Source organism: Lathyrus oleraceus, chromosome 3 (assembly GCF_024323335.1).
Source record: "Lathyrus oleraceus cultivar Zhongwan6 chromosome 3, CAAS_Psat_ZW6_1.0, whole genome shotgun sequence".
NCBI classification, from domain to species: Eukaryota; Viridiplantae; Streptophyta; class Magnoliopsida; order Fabales; family Fabaceae; genus Lathyrus; species Lathyrus oleraceus.
The window spans coordinates 214,713,048-214,727,509 of record NC_066581.1 but is presented as its reverse complement, the minus strand read 5'-3'; the positions used below and the strand labels follow the sequence as shown (position 1 = coordinate 214,727,509).

Here is a 14,462-nt window from a genome sequence, read left to right as displayed (position 1 = left end):
TCCCATTTCTCTATCCAAAGAAGATCATGAAGAACCATAATTCCATTCAAACACACTGATTCAAACATCAAACAAGAAGTTATGGGATTCACGAAGATGACTAGTGGACAAGTGAAGTTCTAGTTAAGGTATGTTTTCTTGTCTCTCTTTCTAGGATTCACAGTTGTTTTGTTTTTCGTGATATTCGTGTGGTCTACTTTCCTTTTCAGTTGTTTTGTTGTGGTCCCATAGTTGTTTATTGTTTACATGTATTAGTTAGATGTTGCGGTCCCATAGTTGCTTATTGTTTACATGTATTAGTCAGATGTTGTGGTCCACCAGGTTTTGTTTAATGTTTTGTTGTGTTCCACCATATTTTATTTAATGTTCTGTTTTAGGAAGTCAACTTTTGAGAAGACCTACTCAAATACTATATTTCCAATAAATGGACCACAATTATGGCCTATAGTTGATCATGTGCCAATTTATCCTCCTGTTATGAGACAAGCAATGGTCATCCAAAGAAATTAAGAAACAAGGAAAATGATGAACCAAAGAACTCTCATGTGCTTTAAAGAGCTGCTGACAATTACTTGTAAGAAGTGTGGAGAAATGGGACATAACAAGAGAAGTTGTAAGGGTAAAAGAGCTGCTGACAGAGCAATACCAAAGGGAGGAAACAAATAAAAGAAGGCAAAGACCATTAAGGGTGGAAACAAAGCAAAGAAGGTAAAAAAGTCAAGTGAAACTAGGCTGAGATTGGACAGGATTCTCAAGCACCACAAGCTACTCAGGATTAAATTCAGTGTTGTTTTGTAATACCCAGTGGTCTATGTTATGTTATGGTCTGTTATATTATGGACTACTATGTTAGGTTTATGAACCAATATGGCCTGTTTATGAACCATGGTCTTTTTTTATGTAAGGTGGTATGTTATGAACCAATATAGTATGTTTATGAACCATGATCTTTTTGATGTAATTTGGCCTGTTATGAACCAATATGGTACGTTTAAGAACAAGTTATAATATGATTTGTAAAGATCTTTTATATAATATTCATCCGTTATGGTTATTCAAATGTTATGAACAAGTTATGTAACTGATTATTCAATTGTTATTCAACTATTATAAGTCAATAAACTATTATGCAACTGGTTATTCAATTGTTACAGGTTGATACATCATATTGTAATTTCATTTCATTATCATGTAAAGTTACACAATGTTACAAAAAGGAACACAACTGAACCAACATATTGAACCTATCAACTTAAATCAATAATGTTGGAAAAAGGAACACAACTGAACTAACATATTGGACCTATCAACTTAAACCAATAATGTTACAAAAAGGAACACAACAGAACCAACATATGTTAAACGTGTTGCAACACATAACCTAAACATGTTTGGCCTATCCTATTTTATTATTAAAATAACATATGCAATTAACACAATAATAATAATCATTCAATTGAGCTTCAAATGCTTCTTCAATAATTTCATCTCTTCTTCATTTCTTCATCTTTCCTGATGGAATCTTTCACCTTTAGCTTCTCATAATTCAAATTATGCAGTAATGACGAAATAACTTCCTTTGTCCTTGGGTTCATTTCTTCATCCAACCTAACAAAGTTGCTACACTTCTTGTAACCTTGCATCTAGAGAAATCAATGGAGTAGAATGGAGTTGCTTTAGTGGCCATATAACATAACAGAGAAGAACATCAAAAATAGGATAAAGGGAATCACACCTTATACATTCCACAACCATAGAAACAACGTCCTAGGTTTGCATCAGTCCATGCTATCATCAATGGAGCATCCATGCCACAATGACATTCGTACCTTAATGAACGATTTATGTAGCTACTTTTTGAAACTGATTTCTCATACATTTTAAGGGAGGAAAATGACTTGGAAAGGAAACAAAACTGGAGGGTTGAAGATATGGAAAATAGAAATCAAATTTGAAATCATACTGGAAGAAAAAGACGACTAGGGCAAGCTGGGAAACAACGAAGTTGGGTTTCCTTCCATTAATAAAGACAATAATAAAAATTCAATTAAAATCATTATTTAAATTAAAATTATTTTTTAATGCTAACATTAATTACTGCAAATTAAAATATTCAATTAAAATTGACGTGAATGTCTAACATATGTGTCACATATTAATGAGACAGTCAAATCGGGATTATGAAAATCTCAAAGAAAGTAAATTTTAGGGACCAATAAACTAATTTTTAAAAAATTTAAAAATAAAGGATCAAATATGCATTTAAGCATTTTTTTATCATATATATATATATATATATATATATATATATATATATATATATATATATATATATATATATTCCCCTTAGAGTTGTATCCAATAGTGTCAAAAATTTGAAGAGATATATTATATATTATTCAGCTTATTTTACTACATAAAAACATAATATGATAATAATTAAGTAAAACTAACCACTTGTTTATTCATTAATTAGGATAAACATGACACTTATGTAAGAGACAGCTTGCATATAGTCTATATATATATATGTAGTCTTAATAATCCCTAAACCACTAATTAAGTTAAGTGTCTAATTCTAAGAAATTCACATCATGGTTGCATTCTGTTCTCCTGAGTTCTCATACTCAAACATGGGATGGCTCTTACAAGAGTTACAGCCTGCGCAGTCCTTAAATATTATCCATAAGGAAAACAACTATGCAACTAATTTAGAGTACTCTTTACCTCAATATCATCAATTCTCTTCACTCAAGCAACAACATGTTGAGATTGAAACGCCACCATCACCCCCTAAGCTTATGGTGAAAAAGCTTAACCACAATGCTAGTGAACGTGATCGCCGTAAAAAGGTCAATAGTTTGATCTCTTCACTTCGTTCACTTCTTCCAGGTGAAGATCAAACGGTAATATTTCATCCCTCTCCTTCTAATTTTCTTATATATAATATAACTAGTATATTCTTGAGATACATCGTCATTTTATTTATTTGTTTATGATAGCTATTTCTAATTTCTTTACCAACTAAATTTAAAAATATGATGTTTTAGTTCTTACTATTTGTTTCATAATGTTTTGGAAGTATTTCACAATACAAAATGAAAGTGACATATTCATAATATGAATGGAATCATGTCAATATAAAAATGAAAAAATTTCATTAATAGATATTATATTCCATTGTGATGTTGCAGAAAAAAATGAGCATTCCGGTAACAATTTCAAGAGTGTTAAAATACATACCGGAATTACAAAAGCAAGTTGAAGAATTAACTAAGAAAAAAGAAGATCTTCTATCAAGAATTTCTAGGCAAGAATATGCAGTCAACAAAGAATCACAAAGGAAAACAATTCCTAATTACAATTCTTGTTTTGTGGTTTCAACAAGTAGGCTTAATGATAATGAGCTTGTTGTTCATATCTCATCTTATGAGGCTTACAAGATTCCATTATCAGAGATCTTGATGTGTTTAGAAAATAATGGACTTTTTCTACTAAATTCTTCTTCTTCTAAAACCTTTGGAGGGAGACTCTTCTATGACTTGCATTTTCAGGTACGTTTTACAATGTTACATTTTTCTTTAAATGTAAGTTTCTTAAAATAACAATACTAATTAAAGTTGATTCATGTAATGTTTTCTGCAGGTGGAGAAAACGCAAAGTTTAGAGTGTGATGTTGTAATTGAGAAGCTTATGGCAATATATGAGAAGCAACGATGCAATTATTTTAGTGTTGGAAGATAAAAATCAAATTAGGGTAGAAGTTTGTAAATATTTTAATATGCATGTATTGTAGGAGTTTTGTACTTTTATTAAGAGCTGATCTAAGTTTTTTTTCTTATAAGCAAAATTGATTTAATTGAGTATAAGAAACACATCTCTTGAATGTTAGGTTCTAATATGTGAAGGTTCCATTCCCAAATATCTTCTTTTCGGCGACTCATTTATGCAACTTTTTCATTGGGTTTGCTTGACACGTTATACAACTCTGGATATACTTCCCTTAATGCTTGGGGGCCTAGCCATTTGTTTCTCCATAATGCCACCTTTCTTCCTTCTACAAGCTTGTATGAAATACTATTTGAACTTTCACATCAAAGCTATATTAAAGATAGCAATATATTTTATACCTACCCCTCCATGTTTTTTTTTACTTACAAACATCCATTTCACCCAACAATTTCTCTTCTTCTGTTCACTTCCTCTCAACCAAAAATCTCTCTTGAATTTTGATATTTTTTTTCAAAATCTTGACGGATACTTTGAAGAAGGAGAGGAAATAAATCAGGTTATGGGCCAATTTATTTTAAATTTTAAAAAATGGAGTTTTTTTCTGAGTTTTTGAAAATAAATTTTATAAAAATGTTTTTTTAATGTATTATAAGTTTTTTTAAATTTATTTTTTATAAATTAAAAGACTAATTTTGGTATTCTATAACATAAACATATATTATTGAAGATTAAAACATGGTCAAAATCACAATTTCTTCAAAAAATTGTATCGGATCAAAAGTATTTTTTATAAAAAACTATTTGAAACGGGGGGAGTTTATATGACTTTGAAATGAGAGATATGTAAATGATTAAAATAAGATATGTGGATGATTTTAGTTTTAAATTACACATAAGTCACTAAAGTTACCATATTCCAAAGTCACTTAATCCTTTCCCATTTGAAATAGCTGCAAAATTAAGTGACTTTTTAAAATTTTGATATGTAAAAAAAGTTTCGCTAAAATGATGAAATACTTAAAATAATATTTTAAAAAAACTATTCAAACCGAATTTTTATTTAAAGTTTTTATGAAAAATTTCTTTATAAATTTTTTTCACAGCAAAATATATAACACTGTAAAAATTATTTTTAACAAAAGGTAAAACAAATTGACCCTATAACTGAGCACTGAATTCATTAACACAACTCATCCTCATTTTTACAAATATCTCCCTCTCCATGTTGATACATGTTGATAGTTTCTTTCTTAGGTGTGAGGGTAAAGATTCTTAATCCTTGTTTTAATGATGTCAAACCTTTTTAGTTGCTCATAATATGTCTTTGGACGGTGTCATCATATCATAGGATGCATTCATCCTCTAACATGCTCAAAGTATAAGTTCAATGTGTCCATGTATATAGAAGCATATCATAGATGTGAATAATGCATTTGATCATCGTTGGTACCTTAGGTTAATAAGAAAATGGTTTGAATTGACCAAAACACATCTCAAACACTCATTTTTGACAGTTTAAAAACTTTGAGTTTACTCATGACTTGGAGCAGTAGAACTGTAAGTCGACTCATGACTTGGAGCGGTCGACTCATTTATGCATATCCCATTCTGTGTAACTCTCGGGTCTGAACAGGTCGAGCCATAGGTCGACTCAATCAAACTTTGAGTCGACTCATGACTTGGAGTGGTCAACTCATTTATGTATATCCCATTCTGTGTAGCTCTCAGGTTTGAACAGGTCGAGTCATAGGTCGACTCAACTCTGGAAAAACCCGTTTTAGTCGACTCATCCCATATTTGAGTCGACTCGTCGCCTGTTTGACTTGAGTAATTTTGTTGCGGGTCTGAACAGGTCCAGTGGTCGCTGTTGTTACTCAATTTTCTGCTGTGTGTTTTTGCAAAAAACATTTTGTTGTGTTTGTAATTTGGTCCATGCATTATATATATATATATATTCTAAAGTCTCTTTTTCAACTGAAAACAAGAAAAATGAAAGATATGCACTAAGGTTCCTCTTCATCTTCATTCTTTATTGCATTTTTCAACAACTACACATAACAATTTTTATTGATCATTGTGCATTGTTGTGGTGATAACGTCCAAATAGGATTGTGTAATCTTAGTTTGGATAAAGGTTTTGAGTGGGTTTTTCTTGAATAAAACCATTTGGGTTTTGTCCTGCAATAATTGGGGTTTTTTGCATAAATCTTTGCTTCATAGATTCAGCCGAGTGAAAGGTTTGAAGAACGGTGAGTCCGTTCAAACAAGTAACGGTAACCGGAGGATTGTGAAGAAAGGTTTGGGTTCAAGCATCTTGCAATTGAAGTCAGCCAAGCTAGAATTTTTGAGAACGTGGAGTTCTTGCAATAAGGTAGCTACAACCGGAGGTTTCATGCATATCCGGTCGAAATCAGTCGAGCTAGAGTTTTGGAGAACGTGGAGTTCTTGCAATAAGGTAGTTACAACCGGAGGTTTGTTCAGAACGTATGAAGGACTTGGTTCAACTCGAATCAAGGAGAGAGAAGTGAATAGGATTTGCAACAACACTTGGGGTTGGTTGATGGTGATCATTTCTTCTCTTGTATAAACTTTGCAACTTGATAATAAATATCTCAATTCTTGTTTTAGATTTGGGGGCAGACGTACCCTAAGCGATGACGAAAGGGGAACTGCCTAAACAAATCTGATGTTATTCTCTCTTTCTCTAAACTCTTTAAATTCTGCATAAATTGAGTCTTGTGTGAAATTAATTGTAAAATTAATCTCGTTTAATGGTTGTGCATTGAAGTTGTTCGATAAATTGATGCAATCACTTTGATTGCATCTAAGGAAAATTATGCACAGTCAATTTGAGTGAAATTGAGACTTGGTGTGGAGTGCACACCAAGCGTTTGATAAAATTAACCTCACACAAGTGTATCAATATTTTATTTGTTCTCTTATTGTGTTAAGTCATCATTATCGGTAACTATATCAAGGATTGGTGTAATTGATTGATTTATTAAGATAGTTGTTGATTATCTTAATCTTAGTCATACCATTTGGTTTCACGCATATCTGATCTTTCCATTAACGAATCGTTTACACAATTGTGGTCTAGGGAGCTTTCGCAACCTTTAAAAACAATTTTAAAAAGCGCTAAATTTTAAATACTGATATATTCAACCCCCTCTTCTAGATCGGTACTATCGTCTAACAAGTGGTATCAGATTCTGGTTCATCTAGTGCTTCGCATATAACTTTTTAGAAAATGATTAACGATCATAAAGGGGCGTAAACACCTATTTTTACTGGTGAAAACTACAGTTATTAGAAAGATTGTATGCGTATCCATATCAACTCTATTGATAGGAAGGTATGGAAAGTCGTCCAAGATGGTCCTGCGAACGATGTAGTTATACCTAAACTTGAAGCACAATGGAGTGAAGAAGATGAGAAAAAGTACAACTATGATTGGAAATCCAGAAATATGATCATCGCCGCCTTAGGTGTTGATGAGTATTATTGGGTTTCCCATTGTACTAGTGCTAAAGCTATGTGGGAAACATTGCAAATTACCCATGAGGGAACCAATGATGACAAACTAGCTAGAATAAACACTTTAACTCAATAATTTGACCTTTTTCATATGAAGGATGGTGAAACCATTACCGGTATGCAAAAGCGATTTTGTCATATAATCAATCGGTTAAATGCTCTTGATAGAACTACCCCTAATGATGTTGCTACTAATAAAATCCTAAGATGTCTTAACAGGTAATGGCAACCAAAGGTCGCCGCGATTAGGGAAGCCAATGACCTAAGAACATTGTACATGACAACATTGTTTGGTAAGCTTCAAGAGCATGAGTAAGATCTCATGAACCTTAAGAAACATGAGAAGATTCAAAAGAAGGAAAAAAGGAGAAAGCTAAGGACACGGAAAGGAATTTTATCGCTTTAAAGGCTTCAAGATCTTAGTCATCCACCAATGATACGTGTGAGAGTGAATCAAGTGATGATGATAAAGATTTGAATGAAGACATGGGGATGTTCGTAAGGAGGTAAAACTGATACCTTAGAAAGAATGAAGTTCAACATTCGGATAAAATCTTGTCTGAAGGTAGAGAAAACAAGAAAGGGGGTTTGAATTGTTTTGGAAATAAAACCTTTTTCAGAAATCAAAACACACACAGAATTTTATACTGGTTCGCTTGAAATTCAAAGCTACTCCAGTCCACCCGGCCAAGGTGATTTCTCCTTCAAAAAGGACTTAACCCAATAATCTTGAAAGATTACACAACCAAGCGTCTAAGTGAATAATCTCTTAGTCCTCTCAAGTATTCAGACTGCACAGAGTCACTTGAGGAAATAGTTTAAGCAAAAGTAAATTATAATGTAAGGTGCTTCTAACAAAAGCAAATATTACAGAGAATATAAGAACAAAAGCTTTTCACGTAAGAGCAGCAACTCGTGAAAAATGAGAGAGGATGAATGAGATTTCTGTGTGTCTCAGGTGTATTCTCTTGTGAGGTATTCCATCCTTTATATAGTTATTGTGAAGGACCGTTGGAGTGATGACAAAATCTTGGTCATTGAAGAATAATTAATGTCAGTACTCTCTTTGTTTCTTTCTAAAACCATTTTGTCTGCCTCATTATTCCCTTCTTTAAATACTTTCTTTTCATAATGAGATTCTTTTCGGTTACGCATTCTGGACTGGTGAGATGTGTTAGAGTCTTGATATATATATCAGAGTTTGTCTTCAGAGGATGATTATGTATGACTTCATCATATCTTCTCAGTGCTCTAGACTTCTTAAGTATCAGAGTCTGGATTCAGTAGTCTTTTAACGGAGCTTCTGACTTCTGAGTGTTATGCTGGTATCTGCGTTGGTTAGAATCAGAACCTTTTGGACGTATTCTTTTTGAGTGGCATCTGATCACTGAATACATTATATCTGATGTAATTTTGTATCTGATGTATAGTCAGAATCCTGCGTAAATGTTCAGAGTCCTGCACACTAAGAAAAAATCTCGTTAGAGTACCATTTTTGTTTCATCCTTTGTTATCATCAAAATCTTAGAGATATATTGTAGAACCAACTTTGTTCTTACATTGTCAACTATATAAGACAATCAAAATTCCCGAATCAAGAGGAAGGTAAGACAACTAAGTCAAAAGGATCATGTTATAATTGCAGAAAGGTTGGTCACTATAAGTCGGATTGTCCCTTGTTGAAGAAAGACAAAGGAAGAGACAAACATCACAATAAATCTAGCAAAGCTATAAGAGCACACATTACATGTGAGAGTGATAGTGAGTCCTCAAGTGATGAAGAAGAAAACGTCAATCTTTGTCTTATGGCTCATCAAAAGAAGAAAAAGAATGCAAGTCATTCTAAATATGATCATGTTGATAAAATGTCTTACTGTGATTTACAAAAAGCCTTTAGTACTCTACACAATGAGGCTATGGAAGCTTTTAAACGCTTAGCCTCAAATAAGAAAATTTTCTATTATTTAGAATAGAAGGTTTCTGATTCCGAAAAGGAATTAGAGACTCTTAAGAAATCTATGATAGAGGCTACTAAAGGCAAAACTGAAAATGATAAGGGATTTTGGTTTAGATGGTCTGGATGTGAAACTTGTCACATTTGGCAAAGAGAGGTTAGAACTCTTCAAGCTAAGTTAGACAAGGTTTTACAACCTAAAGTTACCTTTTCTATTGATCAATCACATTTTAGAAGTAACATGAATAATTCTTATCAAAAGTACACTTATGTGGTAAAGATCAAGTTAGCAAAAGCAACTCTCATTCGAACTTAAATTGTCTATATTGTTGCAAGAGGGGACATACTATTGTTAAATGCCAATTTAGGAGATTTTTTGTTTCTAAAGGTATTTTTCAATGGTTGCCCAAATGCAACCAAAGTTTCACTCACACACTAGGACCCATTGAAATTTGGGTACCTCATTCCCTTGTTTAATTTTCAGGTGGAATGTCTCGAGGATATGGAGAGAACATGGTTTCTCGATAGTGGTTGCTCAAGATACATGACGGGTGACATTTCATTATTCTTTGACTTTGTGGCTAAGAAGAAAGGGTTTGTAACCTACGGTGATAATAACAAGGGAGCTATACTTGGAAAAGGTAGTGTACGTAATCCCTCATCTACTATTATCTCAGACGTCCTTTTAGTTGAAGGCCTTAAGCACAATCTCATTAGTATTAGCCAATTATGTGACAAAGGATATAAAGTATCATTTTCAAAAGATTGTTGCATGATTGAACATAATGATAAAAAGAATGATGTGCTTAAGGGGTGGAGGGTAAATAATGTATACATGCTTGACTTGAATGAAGTATCTTTGACTAGCGCTAAATGTCTCGTCTCCATGATTGAAGACTTTTGGCTTTGGCATAGGCGATTAGCGCATGTCAACTTTGACTTGCTAAATAAAGTTATTGCAAAAGATCTAGTAGTTGGTCTTCCCAAAATCGAAATTTCAAAAGATCACTTATGTGATGCGTGCCAAATGAGAAAGCAACCAATGATCTCTTTTAAATCTAAAAGTATTGTTTCTACAACGAGACCCTTTGAACTTCTCCATATTGACCTTTTTGGGCCATCTAGAATTAAAAGTCTAGGTGGAAACTACTATGGTTTTGTTATAACAGATGACTACTCTAGATTTTGTTGGACCATCTTTTTAGCAAGTAAAAGTGACACTTTTTCAGCTTTTGAAAGGTTTGCCAAGATTTCTCAAACAAATTAAACACTAGCATAGTTACTATCCGAAGTGATCACGGAGGTGAATTTGAAAACCACCTCTTTGAGGAATTTTATGAAACAACCGGCATTAATCATAATTTTTCTGCTCCAAGAAATCCACAATAAAATGGAGTAGTGGAACGTAAAAACCGAGTTTTAGAAGAGCTTGGAAAGACCATGATCAATGAAAATGGCCTTCCTAAATATTTTTGGACTGATGCCATAAATACGGCTTGTTATGTATTGAATAGGATACTCATTCGTCCTATTCTAAACAAAACTCCTTATGAATTGCTCAAGGGAAGGAAGCCTAATATTTCACATTTTCATGTCTTCGAATGTAAATGCTTTGTATTAAATAATGGTAAAGAAAATCTTGGTAAATTTGACTCAAAAGACGATGAAGGTATCTTTCTCGGATACTCTCAATCTAGTAAAGCATATAGAGTATACAACAAAAGGTTATTTATCATTGAAGAATCTGTTCATGTTTCCTTGGATGAATCTTATCCGAAAATTGTCGGAGAAGGTATTATCGTTGTTGATGGTGCAGGTGTTCCTTCGGAAGACATAATAAAAGATCGAGAAGAAAAAAGTGTTGAACCCCATCCGGAAAAAGATGAGGAGGAGTCGGATCACATATCTGAAAAGAAAGAGGAGGATTATTCGATTAATAACAAAGATCTTCCTTTGGAATGGAAATCTTCTAAGGATCGTCTCATCGATAATATTCTAGGAGATGTCTCAAAGGGAATTACCACACAGTCAAAGATAAGTAACTTTTGTTATCATTTCGCTTTCGTCTCTCAAGTTGAGCCTAAAAAATCCAAAGATGCATTACTCGATGAACATTGGTTTTTAGCAATGCAATAGGAACTTAATCAGGTCAAAAGAAATTAGGTGTGGGATCTTGTTCCCCCTCCGCAAGACCATCGAGTAATCGGTACTAAATCGGTGTTTAGAAACAAGCTAGACGAAAATAGAGTTATAACTCACAACAAGGCTCACCTTGCTGCTCAAGGGTATAACCAAGAGGAAGGAATCGACTATGAGGAAACTTATGCTTCGGTCTCCCAACTCGAGGCTATATGCCTTTTGCTTGCCTATGCTTGTTCTCAAATTTTCAAATTATTCCAAATGAATGTTAAGAGCGCTTTCCTAAATGGTTACATTAATGAAGAGGTCTATGTATCTCAACCTCCCGGTTTTGAAAACTATGAGCATCCTAACTAGGTTTATAAGCTTAAGCATGCTTTGTACGGTCTCAAACAAGCCCATATGGCATGGTATGAGCGTCTTAGCAAATTTCTACTAGAACAAGGATTCTCAAGAGGGAAGGTTGATACAACCCTTTTTATTAAGCGTCGAGGAAAAAACTCAATTTTAGTTCAAGTCTATGTAGATGACATTATTTTTGGATCTACTAACGTAAATTTGGTCAAGAAATTCTCTAAGTTAATGTAGGGAGAATTTGAAATGAGCATGATGGGGGAGCTAAATTACTTCCTCGGACTTCAAATCAAGCAACTTGAAGAAGGAACTTTTGTGAGTCAAATGAAGTATTACAATGAGTTACTCAAGCGCTTTGATATGGAAAACTCTAAAGTAATCGACACCTTCAATGCATATTATGGTTAATATGGATCGGGATGAAAATGGTAAGGCCGTAGATATAAAAAGGTATAGAGCTATGATCGGTTCGCTCCTCTATCTTACCACATCTTGACCAGATATTATGTTTAGTGTATATATGTGTGCTAGGTATCAATCATGTCCCAAAGAGTCACATTTAAGGCCCGTCAAGCGCATACTTAGATGCCTCTGTGGTACTTCAAAGTATGGGCTTTGGTTTTCTAAGGAAAGTGATTGCTCTTTGGTTGGCTACTATGATTCCGACTTTGCCGGTTGCAAATCGGATAGGAAAAGTATTAGTGGCACTTTTCATTTTTATTCAAATTCCTTAGTAAGTTGGCACAACAAAAAGCAAGTTTCAGTTGCTTTGTCAATGGCCGAGGCGGAATACGTTGCAGCTGGTAATTGTTTGGCTCAAATTTTGTGGCTCAAACAACAATGACTCGACTTCGATGTTCAACTTGAACGTATTCCCATTTTTTGTGACAACACAAGCGCCATCAATTTAACCAAAAATCCTATACTACATTCACGCACTAAACATATTGAAATTTGACATAACTTCCTTAGGGATCATTTGAGAAAGGTGATGTTATCTTCGAGCACGTCGATAGCAAAAATCAACTTACCGATATTTTCACAAAACCACTTGCGACAGAGCCTTTCTTCCATATTCATGGGGAACTTGGTGGTCTCGATATCTCGGGTCGCTTTTAAATTTATATATGATGCTTGTTCTATATCTATGCATGTTTATTCCTTGATTTACAAGTGCAGGCTATGCGAGAGCACTCGTCGTCTATCGTCATTGGAGGTAATATCGTTCCTATCTATTTGAACTATCTTGATCAATTATGTATGTATATTAGTGTTCTATGTAATTCTTAATGTTCATTTTCTGGTTTGATCTAAATTTGATCCATTTCTATGCTTGAATTATGCTTGAACTTGCTTAGGTATCATATTTAACATGCATTCATCGTTAGGAGAATTTTTGAATCTCATGCCTTCTAATCATTGACACAGGTCCCAACTGGTCGACCTATGAGTCGACTCATCGTTGTGAACTCCATCCTTGTTTTACCTTTGGGTCCCAACAGGTCGACCCATGTGTCGACTCGTTGCTGTGAATTCCATCTTTGTATTACCTTCGGGTCCCAACAGGTCGACCCATGTGTCGACTCGTCGCTACCCAGAGTCCATTAATTTGAGGTTTCAAACATGGATGTGTCGACTCATTACATGTATGGGTCGACTCTTCGCCGTCCATTGCATAGTTGCATTAATTTAGGGTCTCAATAGGTCGACCCATGAGTCGACTCTTCGCTGCCCATTGCATAGTTGCATTAATTTCGGGTCCCAATAGGTCTACCCACGAGTCATTTTAATAGGTCGACTCACTTTTTAAGGTGCCGCTTTTCAATTGCATAGTCAATTCATTTGGTCTTCTCTCCCCCCCCCCCTCTCTCTCTCTCTCTCTTCCTCACACAAACCCTAAAATCTTCTCACAAACAACATTCAAATGGATTCAAGAACCTCTGGAAAAATAACTACAAGGGGATCCTCCTCTCACACTGGTACTGCACAACCTCTCTCGGATATTCCGGTAACTTCTCTATCCTTACTATCTGATGATCTTGCTGAAACCTTTGAAGAGAAGTTCAAAAAGAGAACAGTTGTAAAGCAGTACGTATACTCACCATTAGTGGTTGGACGCATGCACATTCCAGAAATTGTTGAGCGGTTAAATTTTAAAGGAATTGACTTATTCTTATACTGTAAAACTAAGTATAATGAAGATTTAGTCAAACTGTTTTATATTGGCGTTGTTGGAAAATTTGAAGGTTATGAGTTTGCATGCAATATCGGTAATAAGGTTATTGAAGTGAATGATGATGTTTGGAAGTCTCTATTTCAAATTTCTCCAATATCGTCTCCTAATGATCTGAAGATTACCGAAATTGTGTTTGCTTCAGACTATGAGTGTAGGAATGCCTTAAACTCAATGTTGAAGAAACCGTTTTCTGCAAATGTTCTTGAGAGCAATTTTTCCCTACCAATGTGACTATGGGACTTCTAAAGCCTGTTGACAGGCTTTTGCACTGTGTTGTGATGCATATTATCCATCATAAACAAGGAGGTTACTCCATAGTAGACAAGGCCGAAGTACACTTAGTTTATGTGTTGAAACACAAGCTGAAAGTTAACTGGCCACACTATATTGCTAGCAGGATCTTTTCTCTAAATGACTCAGGTCGAGGCACCGCTCTCAGCTATCCTTCATTTATTCAAAGTATCCTAAATCAGGCTAAAGTTTCCGTTCTAGGAATCCAATATAACTCTG

General features: G+C 34.3%; 1 protein-coding gene across 1 annotated transcript; it reads left to right on the top strand.

The window, feature by feature from the left end:
- Window positions 1-2,554: 2,554 nt before the first annotated feature.
- LOC127129085 (transcription factor ORG2) lies at window positions 2,555-3,862 on the top strand. The gene is made up of 3 exons (XM_051058395.1): window positions 2,555-2,906; window positions 3,195-3,554; window positions 3,646-3,862. The coding sequence occupies exons 1-3, from the start codon at window positions 2,595-2,597 to the stop codon at window positions 3,742-3,744; spliced, it is 771 nt and encodes a 256-aa protein (XP_050914352.1). The 5' UTR covers window positions 2,555-2,594; the 3' UTR covers window positions 3,745-3,862.
- Window positions 3,863-14,462: the final 10,600 nt, after the last annotated feature.

What these genes read in the sequence shown, in the direction of transcription:
- LOC127129085 (XM_051058395.1), top strand. Translation starts at nt 2,595, where the DNA reads ATGGTTGCATTCTGTTCTCCTGAGTTCTCATACTCAAACATGGGATGG. An exon ending in TTCCAGGTGAAGATCAAACG is followed by an intron (nt 2,907 to 3,194) that starts GTAATATTTCAT and finishes GTGATGTTGCAG; the next exon opens with AAAAAAATGAGCATTCCGGT. An exon ending in TCTATGACTTGCATTTTCAG is followed by an intron (nt 3,555 to 3,645) that starts GTACGTTTTACA and finishes TGTTTTCTGCAG; the next exon opens with GTGGAGAAAACGCAAAGTTT.